This window comes from Microcebus murinus, chromosome 15 (assembly GCF_040939455.1).
Source record: "Microcebus murinus isolate Inina chromosome 15, M.murinus_Inina_mat1.0, whole genome shotgun sequence".
NCBI classification, from domain to species: domain Eukaryota; kingdom Metazoa; phylum Chordata; class Mammalia; order Primates; family Cheirogaleidae; genus Microcebus; species Microcebus murinus.
Window position 1 is genome coordinate 36,076,745 of NC_134118.1, and position 14,301 is coordinate 36,091,045.

The following is a 14,301-nucleotide window of genomic DNA, read 5'->3' on the forward strand; positions in this document are numbered from 1 at the left end:
ATTTCCATTTTTAAATGTGTCCCTCTCTCCCATATTAGGAAGAGAAGACTCTTAGACCCTGGAGACTGTACAGAGATGCCCCTCCCTAACAAACCTTACTAAACAAACCTGATCTACCATACATTTCCTAGTCACCATTCCACAATTTACTGTCCTAGGAGTCCAAAGTCCCCTTTCCTTTGTCTTGTCAGTTTTCCACAATTTATCGCCCTCTGTATAAAATTATATATAAACCCCCAGGTCTAACTGCCTCTTTGGGTTTTCGCTTCTTTTCTGTGAAGTCCTTGTTCATGTAAAATTAAAAATATAAACATCAGTAAAATTTGTATGCCTTTTTCTCCTGTTAATCTATCTTTTGTTAGTTTAATTTGCGGGCCCTAGGCACATAATCTAAGAGGGTAGGAGAAAAGTTTTTCCTTCCCTACATACTATTAATATGCAGGAGGATGATAATTAGAATTTTTAATTAAAAACTTTGTATGTGGTTCAGAGCATTTTCTTCAGAACTAAACCAAAAGTATATGCCATGGAGTAGGGACAAAGGCTAAAGGTAGTCCGTACAATTTTAAAGAAATGTCCATTGGTATTCATGTATGGGCATTTGAAGGACCTAGTAAAGTGAATTAATTCAGAGGAGGTTTCAAAATGTTAGGGATCATTAAAACCACCCTTTATAAAGTCATAAAGTGGTACAAAGCAAGAACTGTGATAAGAGCCCAAAACTCTGCAAAGGTAAGGTGTAGCTAAAAAAAAAAACAAACCAGCCACTGTTCCCTTGTTTCCTTTCCTATAACTGCCACTCAGGAGTAACATGGCTGATGGTGATAAAGATTCTTAACTTCCCCATAGATAACATCACTGTTGGGAAGCCTAAAGCTAGTTTTTGAGATATCTTCCAGGCCCTGAATTCTGGTGGAATGGATGACCCACCCAGACCAGTGGCCCATACCGAGGAACTGACTCAACTTGTATTGCGTCCCCCACCCAAGAACCAACTCAGCAAAAAAGACAATTTCTACACCCCCATGGTTCTGCCCTGAGCCAAGCCAATTAGCAGACCCAATTGCCTAGCCTTTTGCCTGCCAAACTGTCTTTAAAATACCCTTTCTCCCAAATTTTCAGGTTAATGGAGTTGAGAAACTGCTCCCATTTCTTCTCATGGCACCTTCTGTATTAAACCCTTTCTCTGCTGTAACACCTGCCGACTCAGTGTATTGGCTTCCTCCTGAGCAACGGACAGTGAATATGGTTGGGCAGTAACATGACAAAAATGGAGAATTAGAAAAGGGCAACAGAGAAGAAAACAGAGAGCCTATGAGAGCATAAAAGAGGGAAAAGTTACAACATAAAACACAGCTCCTTTTACCGCCTTAAAGAATGTCTATCCAAAGGGGTAAACCAAGGCTGACCTAAATTTACTTCCTAACTTTCTAATATTTTATAAGGTGTCCACAGCCCTCTAATTCCGGAAGGAAGTAAGGAAGGAAGGAAGGAAGGAAGGAAGGAAGGAAGGAAGGAAGGAAGGAAGGAAGGAAGGAAGGAAGGAAGGAAGGAAAGAAGGAAGGAGGGAAGGAGGGAAGGAGGGAAGGAGGGAGGGAGGGAGGGAGGGGAAAGGGAAGAGAAAAGAAAAAAGAAAAGAAGTTAATCTTCAATATGACCCTAGGCAGGAGGTAATACTATTATTTTCATTCTATGGATTAAAATAAAATAAAAATAAAAACAAAACAAACAGAAAAACCCACAGGCTCAGTCAAGAAATTTGCCAGAATGCAAACTGAAATGTGTGTTTCTAAAACCCACTGCTTTTTCACTTCCTAAACCACCACATTGCCCTTGACCTTGTGTTTTAAGAAGGCTGTACTACAGAAGCTTGGTTTATATATGACACTTTAACTTGGCCTGATGCCTGTGTTCAAAGCTAGGAAACACTCCATATTTATAGAATCAACAATTCTACACTTTCTAAAGAAAACTGTCGTTCCCAAACAGAAACAATAGTTCTTCTTATTCCCTACCAAGTAACCAGATTTTTGAAAAGTATATCAACTCTTCTTAAGAAAATTCTGCTGTTTATACATATTTGAGTATAGTTTACATGACACACCCGTTGTCCAACTCTGTGTCTTCTAGACCAGTACATTAATAAACAGAGAAGCATATGGAGCACCTGCTATACAAGAGTGTCACGTTCAGACAGAACTCACTGTATAGTTAAACAATGTAGGTGTGACATATCTAATTAGCCAGCATCATCTGCTAGACTTTCCATAGAGTGTCTTTCTAAAGAACTAGAGAATAATATTCATTGATTGGATTAAATGGAGCTCATCTCTCAGGAGCTCAAAATGTTGGCACGCTGTTTTTTAACCACATCCCTATGACATCAGACTCTGAGAGGAATGGGTTTGTCTAAATGATATGGAAACCAAAGCTGAGGGGTTAAATGACTAACTCAAGGTCATTTGGTAAGATCAGAGAACCAGACAGCTCAGATTTCAAGTTTTCAGCCTTATCAGGTAAATCAATGATACAAGTTTAACACTTTAGTAGGAGGGGTGTGTGTGTGTGTGAGACAGAGACTTATAAAAACAAGACTTATAAATGCAAAGTGCTGAAGCCCTTTTCTATCCCAGCACCCCAGTATTCTCTGGGATTCCCAGCTAGACGTGGGTGCTGCCGGGGAGGACAGGCGGGGACAGAGGTGGATGTGTGCGGCGTGCTCCGCTGCCCCTCTCAGCAGGACGCCCCCAGACGGGGTGGAGGGAGGTCCATGTCCCCATCCCTCGTCCCAGCCTCAGTGGCAGGATGCGTTGTCTCCCAGCAGAGACATCTCTGGGTTCAGGCGGGAAAGGAACGAAGTTTTGGTTTCCGGACTGGGATGGATATTCCTGGGACTGGGGAGAGGGAGTCTGCACGTCCCTTCTGGTCACCTATGTCCTCGGTTTCCACCCCAAGGAGTTGAGGATAAAAATGACTCTAGTCTGATTTCTCTGCTCCCCATTTGTTTCTTTTCTGGTGAGGGTTTTTTTCCGGGTTCCCAGAGACCCTGAGTTGTAAAATTCGGGCAACTTTAGAGGATACCAAGTTCCACGGGCCATTTTTTTTTTTTAATTCAATGGGCTTGTTAAGCCTCCTAAGTGTCCACAGATCATCTGTTCACCCTCAGACCACCACCATGATAACGGTGGTGAAAGAGCGTCTAAAGCCTATTGAATAAAGAAGTGATTTGGATGCTATAGGAAAAGATGATACATGCTTCATCCTTTTCCTTTCAGTTTCTGGAGTTTATGGAGTTTTTTAAATGAGAGTTTTGGACATTGGGGGGTTCAGCTGTGGAAGTGACTTTGCTTGCCTTGGAGGGGTGCGTAGTGAAGGGAGTCTGTCGGTGATGCAGTGGAAAGTGCATTGGGCCACTGGAGACCAGTTATGGGAGCTCTCTCCACTGCTGATTAGTAGGATGTGCTTTGAAGAAACGCGTAGACCCACCAAGTCTCAAGTTTGTCCTAAATAAAATAGTTTACAGAAAAAAAAGAAAATAGAGTGCTTACTTTGGCAGCACTAAAATTTGAATGATACAGAGACAACTGCCCCTGAGCAGGGACAGCATGAAAATTTGTGAAGCATTCTATATTAAAAAAAAAAAAAGATATTAAACTTTTCAACTAAAGTCAGTTAAAAATAATTTTATTTTGAATAGCTTTTGAAAATTTTCACGGTATACTTTGAAGTAATCAAAGTCATGCTAGGTCTTGAAAAAAGCAGAGAGAAAACATACTGGATTTTACTCTCTTTTTCTTAACCTTAGAATTTTTTATTTTGGGCAAGGAAAAAACTTTTTTATTGATCAAATGATATATGTTGACCAAATGCAATTTCTTTCTTTCTTTTCTTTGGAGAGAGAGTCACTGGCTAAAGTGTAGTGGTATCATCATAGCTCACTGCAACCTCAAACTCCTGGGCTCAAGTGATCCTCCTGCCTCAGCCTCCCATGTAGCTGGGGCTACAGGTGAGTAGCTGGGACTATAGGTGCACCACCATGCCCAGATACTTTTTCTATTTTTAGTAGAGACTCAGGTCTTGCTCTTGCTCAGGCTGGTCTCGAGCTCCTGAGCTCAAGTAATCCTTCTTCCTCGGCTTCCCTGAGTGCTAGGATTATAGGATTACAGGCATGAGCCAACATGCCCAGCCCAAATGTGATTTCTTGAGCCAACATTTTTATGTTCTAAAGCTGAAAATAAAAATGTTTCATTCTAACTTTATGATAATTATCATAGTGGGTGAGAGCAAGTCTTTGTGAGTATCATTAATTTACATGGTGAATTAATTTACATGGTGAATTAGCTAAGTTTACTCATTAACACTAATTTAAAATCATGGCAGTATTACAGATCTGTCACAAGTGACCTGTTGAAGGCATATGGATTTTTAGAACTCCCAGAATCCACACAAAAGGTTTCCAACTCCCAAAGACCCCCAAATCTGCCAGGATAATGATCCTTCCCTAAATATAACTGGATACCCACAATAGGAAGACATTTGACTATTCCTAAAGGGGCAATGTGCTTAGAAGAACTGAGGCACAGAATGTGCTAATAAGCACTGCAGGAAGCCTGAATCGGTCTGACTATGCCACGAGGAATACGCACCAAATATACAACAGCCTTTAATCAAAGTGTCTGGGCACTACCAGTTTTTGGTCCCTTCGATTAGAAAAGCAATAAATACTATCTAGTTTCTTGGCTGGTCTCCTTTCCCCATCTGGGTTTTTTAAGTGTCAGAGACGCTTCTTACCCACACAACCATCAGAAGTCAGTACACTAACATAAAGGAGATCAGAACGCAGAACTGCTCCTCTGCCGGACAGCAGCAAAACACATTTCTGGGGGGATGATCATGAAAACGTACCGGGGTGGACTTTGTCTCTGAAGGAGCCTGAATGCATCTGGGCGCAGGAACTAACCCCAGACACATTGTCAAAAGGCCGGAGAAAGGAAATGATAATGAAGGCATGAAGAGCCATTTTTATTTTTATTTATTTTTTTTTTTTTTTGAGACAGAGTCTCGCTTTGTTGCCTAGGCTAGAGTGAGTGCCGTGGCGTCAGCCTAGCTCACAGCAACCTCAAACTCCTGGGCTCAAGCGATCCTTCTGTCTCAGCCTCCCAAGTAGCTGGGACTTACAGGCATGCGCCACCATGCCCGGCTAATTTTTTCTATATATATTAGTTGGCCAATTAGTTTCTTTCTATTTATAGTAGAGACGGGGTCTCGCTCTTGCTCAGGCTGGTTTCGAACTCCCGACCTCGAGCAATCCGCCTGCCTCGGCCTCCCAGAGAGCTAGGATTACAGGCGTGAGCCACCGCGCCCGGCCAAGAGCCATTTTTAAATGATACGAAGAATCAACGTTAGTTTGATATTGACCTTAGCCAACCACAAGATGGGAGACTAGCTGAGGTTCCTTGTCAATGGGAAACAAACAGCAAGACCCCTCACAAAGGCGCTCATGCCTCTTTCTCCAACCCTTTGCTCAGAGTTAGCTGCTCAATCTGATCATTCTGCTTAAAGTTGCATTTTGCCTCAAGGTCAGGAGTTTGAGACCAGCCTGAGCAAGAGCGAGACCCCGTCTCTACTAAAAATAGAAAGAAATTACCTGGACAACTAAAAATATATACATAAAAAATTAGCCGGGCATGATGGCGCATGCCTGTAGTCCCAGCTACTCAGGAGGCTGAGGCAGAGGGATTGTTTGAGCCCAGGAGTTTGAGGTTGCTGTAAGTGAGGCTGATTCCATGGCATTCTAGCCTGGGCAACAGAGCCAGACTCTGTCTCAAAAAAAAAAAAAAGTGCATTTTGCCCCCAATTCCCTGGGACTGCTATACCCTGTCCTTACTAGGTTTTCCTCCATAGCACTGGTCAATTTCTGTATGGACTCCATGCTTGTCCCCCCATTCATATGTTGAAGCTCTACCAAATGTGATGGTGTTAGGAAGTAGGGCCTTTGGGAGGCAATTAGGTCTCGATGGGACTAGTGCTCTTGCAGGAAGTGACAAGAGATTGCTCTTTCACTCTCTCTATGCCCCACCCTGGGGGCCATCTGTCTCTGTAAACCACAGAAGAGGGCCTTCACCAGAATCCCACCATGCTGGCACCCTGGTCTCAGACTTCCCAGCCTCCAGAATTGTGAGATAATAGATTCATTTTGTTTAAGCCACGCAATCAATGGTATTTTTGTTATAACAGCTTGAACTAAACCTTTTAACATATTATGCAATTTATTAATATTTATTTTGCATATAGTCTCCCCCCTGCACCTAGAATATAAAGGCTCGTGAAGGCAGGGATTTTTGTCCGACTGCTCACTGCAGTAGTCACAGCACCTAAAACTGCGCCTGGTACATGATAGATACTCATTTTTTTTTTAATAAATCAAACTAGCAAAGGATAACATGGAAATGGACTCAGGCACTTGCTGATTCTATGATAAGGAGCATGGTTGCTGCTGGTCACATGAATGCTTGCACTTGACCTCAGACATCACCTGCCTCCTCCATGTGATAGTCTAATGCTCAGCAACATAAGCCACCGTTCAGAGGGTAAATATTAGTGACATATTTTAACATACTCACAAATGCAGGAAAAGGAATTGAGAACTATTGAGGATATATATGCATGGAAATAAAAAGTCTAAGAAGGTTGGCACGTGCATTCCTTATTAATGGGGGTTTGCCAACTGAACAAAACATGTTGTGGGAAAAACAATGCAACAATCACATAACAAAATCCTTGAGCACAGAAAAATCCTGCCCTAGCATTTCTTTCCTCACATCATCTCTGGTGTTTTTCCTGGCTCACTTTCTCAAATCTGCTACAATTTGGTGGAAATTATCATTAAATGGAAAATAACTTGATATGAGGACATAAAATGAGAGAAAAATGCCTGCGTCTAAAATTCTAAGATTTAGACCATATTTCCCACCCCAAATTATACCATTTAGATCAGAAAACTATTCAGACTCTTTATTGCTGACAACAGAGTAAGAAAGGCCAAGAATGACAGAGAAAAACCAAAGTGAAACCACTCTTCTTGAAACGGGGAGAGAGTTGGCAAAACCTTGTCTGGCTGCTCTAGGGAACAAGGTTGAGGAACAGGGCCAAGATCCTTCTGGAAAATAAGATGTTAACATGTTGATTGGTGGGTAAGAAGCAGCATTTTTGATTATGCATCATCCTAAAGGTACCCAATTCCATTTCTATAGTCTAATTTTATAGCATTCCTGGGTTACTTGGTGCCACTTTAGTGGAATTTATTTATTCATATGCTTACATTTTTATTATTCTTGTGCAGACATGTGAAAATCAGTTTCCCAAGCAGTTGAAAATTTTTTCATACATTTATAAAAAGGAAATCCTGAACCATTAGGATTATTTATTATAACTCACCATATGCTACCCTTTATCTGCCAGGACATGTGGCACCTAGAGCTCAAGGCAGAAGTTAAAACATGATTAAAGAAATAAAGTATTTTTCATTTTTTTAAATTATGAGCCTATTCTCATTCACCTATGATTGAATGTGCATTGTTACTGAGGACAATTAGAAGAAAGAAAAGAGGACAATCATCAGGGAAGTTAAAACAGGGTGACCCATTTCCAGTTAAATCAAGCCTCTATCCCAGATGGGCCATTTTGTAAATTAGAAGGCTAGATGCATTATCTTTCCTGATGGTCTCTCTGTGTGTATGTGTGTTTGCGTGTGTGTTTGTGTGTTTGCTGGGCGGGGATGGTGGGGGAGAGTACTCAGGAGCCATCCACTTTAACTTTTCTGCCTTCAGGCAAGGATGTGGCCTCTCCATGGTTTTGTTTCCTCTTCTTATTGCCAGGGTCAGATGAATGACAGCCTCCTTAGATGTGTTGGTTTTTACCATCTGGAAGTTGCTTTTTAAGTTAAATTTCCAAATTATCTTTATGATATGTATGCCTATTTCCCTTACCATAGCTAGAGATAACCATTTGCCATTGCCTTCTTTATAAAGTCCCCATCTTTTGCAGTTAGTCCTTAAGATTTGCTTTGAGCTCTCTAAGCCCCCAGAAGGCTGGGTCTGTGATGGAGTGTTAAGTGGTCAGGCTAATGGACATTCATCTTGCAGCACCCTGGGACAGTGAAGACGAGTGGGGTTTCTTCTCTCCACATCCATCACTTTGCCAAGTCTCCTCCCTTGCTTTCCTTGGGGACTACATAAAGAGGCTGAATATTCTGGGACCACAAAAAGGCAGAGCACAGTCAGGGCACTAAGTGCTGGGGACCGACCCTGGGGTTTGGGAAAAATTGTCAAGAACAGGGAAGACAAAGTTATTTCACATCAAAACTCCAAAAGACATGGTTCTACTAACTGTAAACACGTTTTTGCCCCTGGCATACAGGAAGCACATTATTTAATTCCGTTGTTAATTAAAATAAGTACTTAAGTTTTTAAGAGCAATAATAAAAAAGCACTCAGTGGAAGAATGGAGGCTGTTGAGAATATGAAGAGGGTAAAGTAGAAGGGGACAGAGATATTAGTATACCAAAAGCAGCAATACTTTTCCTTCAATGATGTTATTTGAATACTTGGCTCATTTCTCACTTTCTGGTCCAATCTAAAGCTCCAAATTTTAGGAAGAAACCTGATCCCTGAAACTGAGACAGCCTGTACAATAAAAATTTTCAGAGAACCCTAATAGCCAACCCCATTATAGAGCAATTCTACTCTAAACTAAAACCTTTTTTATAGAAGTAATAAAAGGACACAGATGGCATCAGAGATTTTTAAAAAAAGCAATACAGATGTGTGTAGATTATCATTTTGCCACAATTAGAAGTAATTCGGTCACATTTTTTGAAGTATGATAGTAAATAATTTGGCAGCAAATTTTTAAAGTTTGAAAGTATTTCTCTTCTATTCATTTCAATAATACAAATACCTGGTTAAAGTCTTAGTTTTATCAGATAATGAAAAGAGGCACAAGGGAGTCTTAAAAATTGCTACATATTTGGAATTTTTTTTTCTACTTAATAAAGATAGATCAAAGAAACTCCCAAGTTTGGAGAAAGTAAAGCCTAGAGGTATCCAAATAAAGGACATTTTCATTTCTGAGTGAGACAAAGAGTGAGTGTCTTTATTTCACAAGCAACAAAATCCACTAAGCTTTTGTTATCTTATAAATTAAAAGACATTAAGTCATCTCAAGATTTAATATTAACTATGGTGAAAGATGTGTAGACTTTATTCTCCTTTCTAAAAATGTGTTGGTTACATACACTGCATTCATCTATCTCGAAACAGCATATTCTATCAGAGAACGTTGTTACATTCAGCCATGTTTTAACCTTTCCAATGCTAATAGCTTGTGTCTTCCTAGGAGAAAATTGGAAAGAAATACTTCAAGGTTTAGAAAGGGCCACTACTCGTGTCTGCAACAGAAAGCTGCTTTCTCATAGCACAGCACACATGAAACTTCTCATTGTGTGCTCACTTGGGAGGGGCGTGCATCATTTAACATTACAGTGGGTTGAAGCCTCTGTCTGAAATAATGAAAGGCATCAGAAAATAGGTTCACGCTAGTCAGAACTGAATCCAAATACTTAAAAAAAATTTTTTTAAAGAATCTGTGTGAATAGTTTTCCTTACATATTGTAGGTTTTTCCAAACCTTCAACAATTTTTCACAAGGAATGATCTAAGCCAAATTAAATGTAACATGGTCTAAGCCAAAGAAATGAACTGGTAATTTTCTTAAATGCCTCATTCTGAATGTAGATCTGTTCTTGAAAGCTATGACATTGAAACCATCTTTTCTTAAGACAAAAATATCATTTTATATTTTAGTTCAGAAATCCATTTATTAACATTCGATTTTTAGTTTAAAATAAATAGACTTCCTACTTGCTCCCTGATACCCCCAAAATAAGGAATGATGACAGGGTGGGGCACACTTGTAGAAAAAGCTCTGACACAAAAATAATACCCACTGTCTCTGGAAGCAAACCTAACTAAGGTCCAACCTAAGGATTTTTTTTTTCTGTGTAATGCTATCATTGAGCTCCACCCAGATTTGACTGTACTTCAATGGCAGAAAAATTGTCAGAAAAAAACCCAAATCGTCTGCTGTCTATTTGTTTGCTGGTCCTCAAAGGCACTCAGAATTCAGAGGGTCGAGTCATGCATGCATTATGAATGAATGGGTTTCCAATGGTAACTGGGAGCCAGGAACTCAACCCCAGGGTTCTCTCCTAGAGGACAAGGTGGGGGGAGGGTCGCACGGCACGTTTTCCTCCACCCTGGGGTAGCAAGGAAGGAATCCTGCAAATTAAATATCTCATCCCCATATTTGCGCCCAACAGAGAGATGCAGGGGGAAATTTTCTTCTATTTAAAACAAGCCAAGATAAACGTTGAAATAAAGGCTAGTAAAAATAAAAATCTAATCAGATCACATTAGAACTTGATACGAAAATCTTGCATGAGTTTCTCCCCATACTTGTTAATTTGGTGTCTTTGTTCAGGCAAAGATCGGGTCGCTATTTTACAGCTATAGAGCATGCAGCATCACCATGAGAGGAAAAGGAAAAAAGAAAAAGCCAGAACAGAGAGAGCAGGAGAAATCAGTTATCCACCTGGCATAATGCTAAGCAGTTTGAACATTTGAGACCTACCCATTTCTGAAGACAAACAGACTAATCAACGAGGCAAAGAATGAAATCCTCCCAAGGCTGTCGCTGCAGCTACGCGGCACTCCAAAAGAACAATGCACATTGCTGCTAACATCTCAAGTTTGCAAGCGCCATGCAAAGAGACGGGTTAAAATTCCCTACCATGCAGTGCAGCCATCATCAGAAGCCCAGCATATCTTCTGCTCTAAGTAGTGAGGTGCCAGCTCATGGGCAGCACAGAGGAAGAGAAAAATGGAGGAAAGGAGAGAAGGCTGGAAAGTCGGCAAGGAATGTTTCGGGGTCATTAACAAGTGGAGGACCCCCTTCGGCATCCAAACCAATCAATCTTTATCTTCCAGGACATCTTTTTCTCACTCAGCGTCTGTTGAAAGGACTGCAGCAAACCAAGCAGGGGATTATGGGATAGGGATGCAGCAGCGAGCTACAATGAGATTCGTGGGTGGCTCGCTTTCCCTCTGAGTCAGCAGTCAGCTGTTGCCACGCTCTCGTGCTGGGCCGCTGGGCCCCGTCGCCAGAACAGGACTGCGGGTGTCGCCCGGCCACAGGCAACCCCGCACGCCTCCCGCTCGCAGCAGCGCAGCAGCCAGGGCAGGGCCCCGGAGTGTCGCAAATCAGACAGAGGGGGTTGGTTGCTCCTACGCAAATGGGGAACACAGTGAGGATAGATTCTAGAAAGAAAACCAGGTAGACGGAGCCTCAATATGAAAAGTTCAGATTTAGAGGAGGGTTTGGAGAGAGTGTGAGAGCACACACTTAAAAGACTTCCATTCGTTAGGGGGGGAAAAGATGATCTATTTCCTTAGACGTTTCAAGGAGCTTGAAACACAAATGTAATCTGTAAAATGCAAAAACAGCCTAGTTCCACAAGCCTCTACTGTTTTTCCTCTCTTGCTATTTGCCCAAGACAGGGTCCATAAGATACAGTTCTGCAAAGTCAAATCATGCAAATGACATTTCTCTGCTTTTTTTTGTGGTTCTAACCATTCAGAGGAAAATTTTATGGTACCTTTATTTGATTCAGGGGATGACCAGACCCTGTTCCTTTTCTGATAATAAAGTTTATAGTTAAAGGTTGAGAAACCTGATAAACTTTACATACATACAGAACTTGATTTCCTGCCAAGTCATTAAACTTATTTTAAGAGGGTACTAATAACATAAAAATGATCAGTAAGTAGTTGTATAAAAGTGATCAGGTCCTCATGTTACAAACAATACTTTGGAATAAAAAATCTTGTATATCAGAAAGGAATTCACAATTGTTCCCTTTTCTACAGCATTGGAGGCAGAGAACACTATTGCAACCTATTCCTTGGTTAGTTACTAGTTTTAAAGTGATCACTAATAATTTCTATTTTAAAAGACTGTGCATCTGCATATTTGATTACATTTATATTCATCACATTCTTCCCAACCAGTCAAGCATTGCCTTGAGCCCTTGAAGAGGCCTCAGCTCTGCAAAGCGGTGATGATTATCTTTGGTAGGGAGAGGGGGGTCAGAATTCAGTGAAACTGACAGACCCTGGAAATGCACAGACATGCCAAATTTGGCATGCCATTTTTGGTGATACACAGTTCTTGAAAGCTTAGGTTAATACCCTACATTAGAAGTTTTGTGGGTGTTTTTTTTTTTTACAGTTTCATTGAGGTATAATTCACCTACCATACAATTCACTCATTTAAAGTGTACAATTTAATGGATTTTACTGTATTCACAGATGTGGACAACTATTACCACAATCAATTTATTCACCTCACAGTCATTTTCATCACCTCACAGAGAAACCCTGTAGCTGTTAGCTATCACTCTCTACCTCCTCCCCTTACCCCCCAGTCTTTTTTTTTTTTTTTAAGTCAGAGTCTCACTCTGTTACCTGGGCTAGAGTGCCACGGCGTCAGCTAGCTCACAGCAACCTCAAAATCCTGGGCTTACATGATCCTACTGCCTCAGCTCCCAAGTAGCTGGGACTACAGGCATGTACCACCATGCCCAGCTAATTTTTTTCTATATATTTTTAGTTGTCCAATTAATTTCTTTCTATTTTTAGTAGAGACAGGGTCTTGCTCTTGCTCAGGCTGGTTTCGAACTCCTGACCTCGAGCAATCCGCCCGCCTCAGCCTCCCAGAGTGCTAGGGTTACAGGCGTGAGCCACCACGCCCGGCCTATCCCCCAGTCGTAAGCAATCACTAACCTACTTTTTGTCTCTATAGTTTCCTATCCTGGAGTGTCACATGAATGGAATCACACAATTAAATAATATGTGGTCTTATACATCTGGTTCTTTTCACTTAGCATAATATTTTCAAAGTTCATGCATGTCATAGCATGTATCAGTATTTCCTTTGTAGGGCTGAACAATATTCCATTGTCTGGATATAGCACAGTTTGTTTACCCATTCATCAGTTGATGGGGCATTTGAGCTGTTTCTACTCTTTGGCTATTATGAACAATGCTGCCATAAACTTTTGTGTGTAAGGTTTGGTGTGGACATATGGTTTGCTTTAGAAGTCTACAGTTTAATTAGGACCAACTCCTAAAACTACAGGCTGGCTTCCCTGACATAATTTTATGATGTCCTTTTCCTAAGACAGGCCATCACTAAGGTGTCTGATCTGCTATGACAGGAGTCCTCTCTTCTTCTCATTCTGCTATTGAGCCCATCCCAAAGCCAAATTTATCAAATGCTGACCCCTTCCTCAGTACACCCTTTCTCCTGACCTCTCTCCTTCTCTTGCTCCACTCAGCTCAGACTCAATTGACTTGGGTCTCAGTTCTCAGAAGGTGGTGGAGAAGTGGGAAGGATCGTGGTCTTGTTGCTGTGTTTGTAGTTGGAGAAGGTTCACATACTCCTCAGTCTTTCTAATGAACACACTTGTTGAATGTCTAATGTGTTTTAGGCACTGAGTAGGCATTGAGGATACAAAGAAGAATTTAATGATTTCTGAGCCCTTGGGAAGGTCACAGTCTAGTGTAGGAGATGAATTAATAAGCAGGCAGTTGCAATGTGGAGTGGTAAGTGCTTGCTGGCAGGAGGAAGAGGATGCTCTGGGCTCCCATAGGAGGGAAATCCCTGGGCAGGGAGGAACAGGGTGCATTTCAGGCAAAGGGAAGAGATGGCTCACAGGAACTGAGAGAGTAGCTAAGTATGGCTGAAACCTAGGGTAAAAGAGCTGATATTTGTGTCTAATCTTTTACTTGGAATTGGGAATACCTCTTCCATGGAAACAGCATTACGCAGGTTAGCTGGGTTCCAAATACCCTCATCACCATGGCTTAACTACTGTGAGGGTTAACTGGGTTTTGAGGGCTCAGCTGCAAATCTAACAAACATACATAATATTGCTTATTATAGGAAAATGCAGCCTCATTTTTAGCGTATGTCTTGGCAAATGAACACAACTGTTTATAAGTTGGGGCTTGGTTTACCACAGGATGTTTTAGCAGGCCACAGCACCTTCGCCTTGAGGCACTCTGGCAACAGGTCAGGGGTGGTAGTGGCTGTTGGTGAGTTTCTGAGTTGGAATTTACCTGTATTGAGGCCTCAAACAGCCAGATATGGGGCCTCAAGAGCAGAGAAGAGACCTAGATCCCTG

At 41.3% G+C, this 14,301-nt stretch overlaps 1 protein-coding gene across 7 annotated transcripts in view; it reads right to left on the reverse strand.

Moving 5' to 3' along the window:
* The window catches only part of TRIM2 (tripartite motif containing 2), a 114,334-nt gene that overhangs the window by 52,040 nt on the left and 47,993 nt on the right, over positions 1-14,301 (reverse strand). For 2 of the 7 annotated variants that reach the window (XM_012783667.3, XM_012783666.3), the window contains exon 1: positions 10,848-12,571. The exons of 4 other annotated variants lie outside the window; for them this stretch is intronic. In XM_012783667.3, the coding sequence (XP_012639121.1) occupies positions 10,848-10,850 (3 nt within the window). In that variant the 5' untranslated portion in view covers positions 10,851-12,571. Of the gene's footprint in view, positions 1-10,847; positions 12,572-14,301 lie in introns of those variants that run through there. One more of the 7 variants, XM_012783668.3, reaches the window with a different exon arrangement.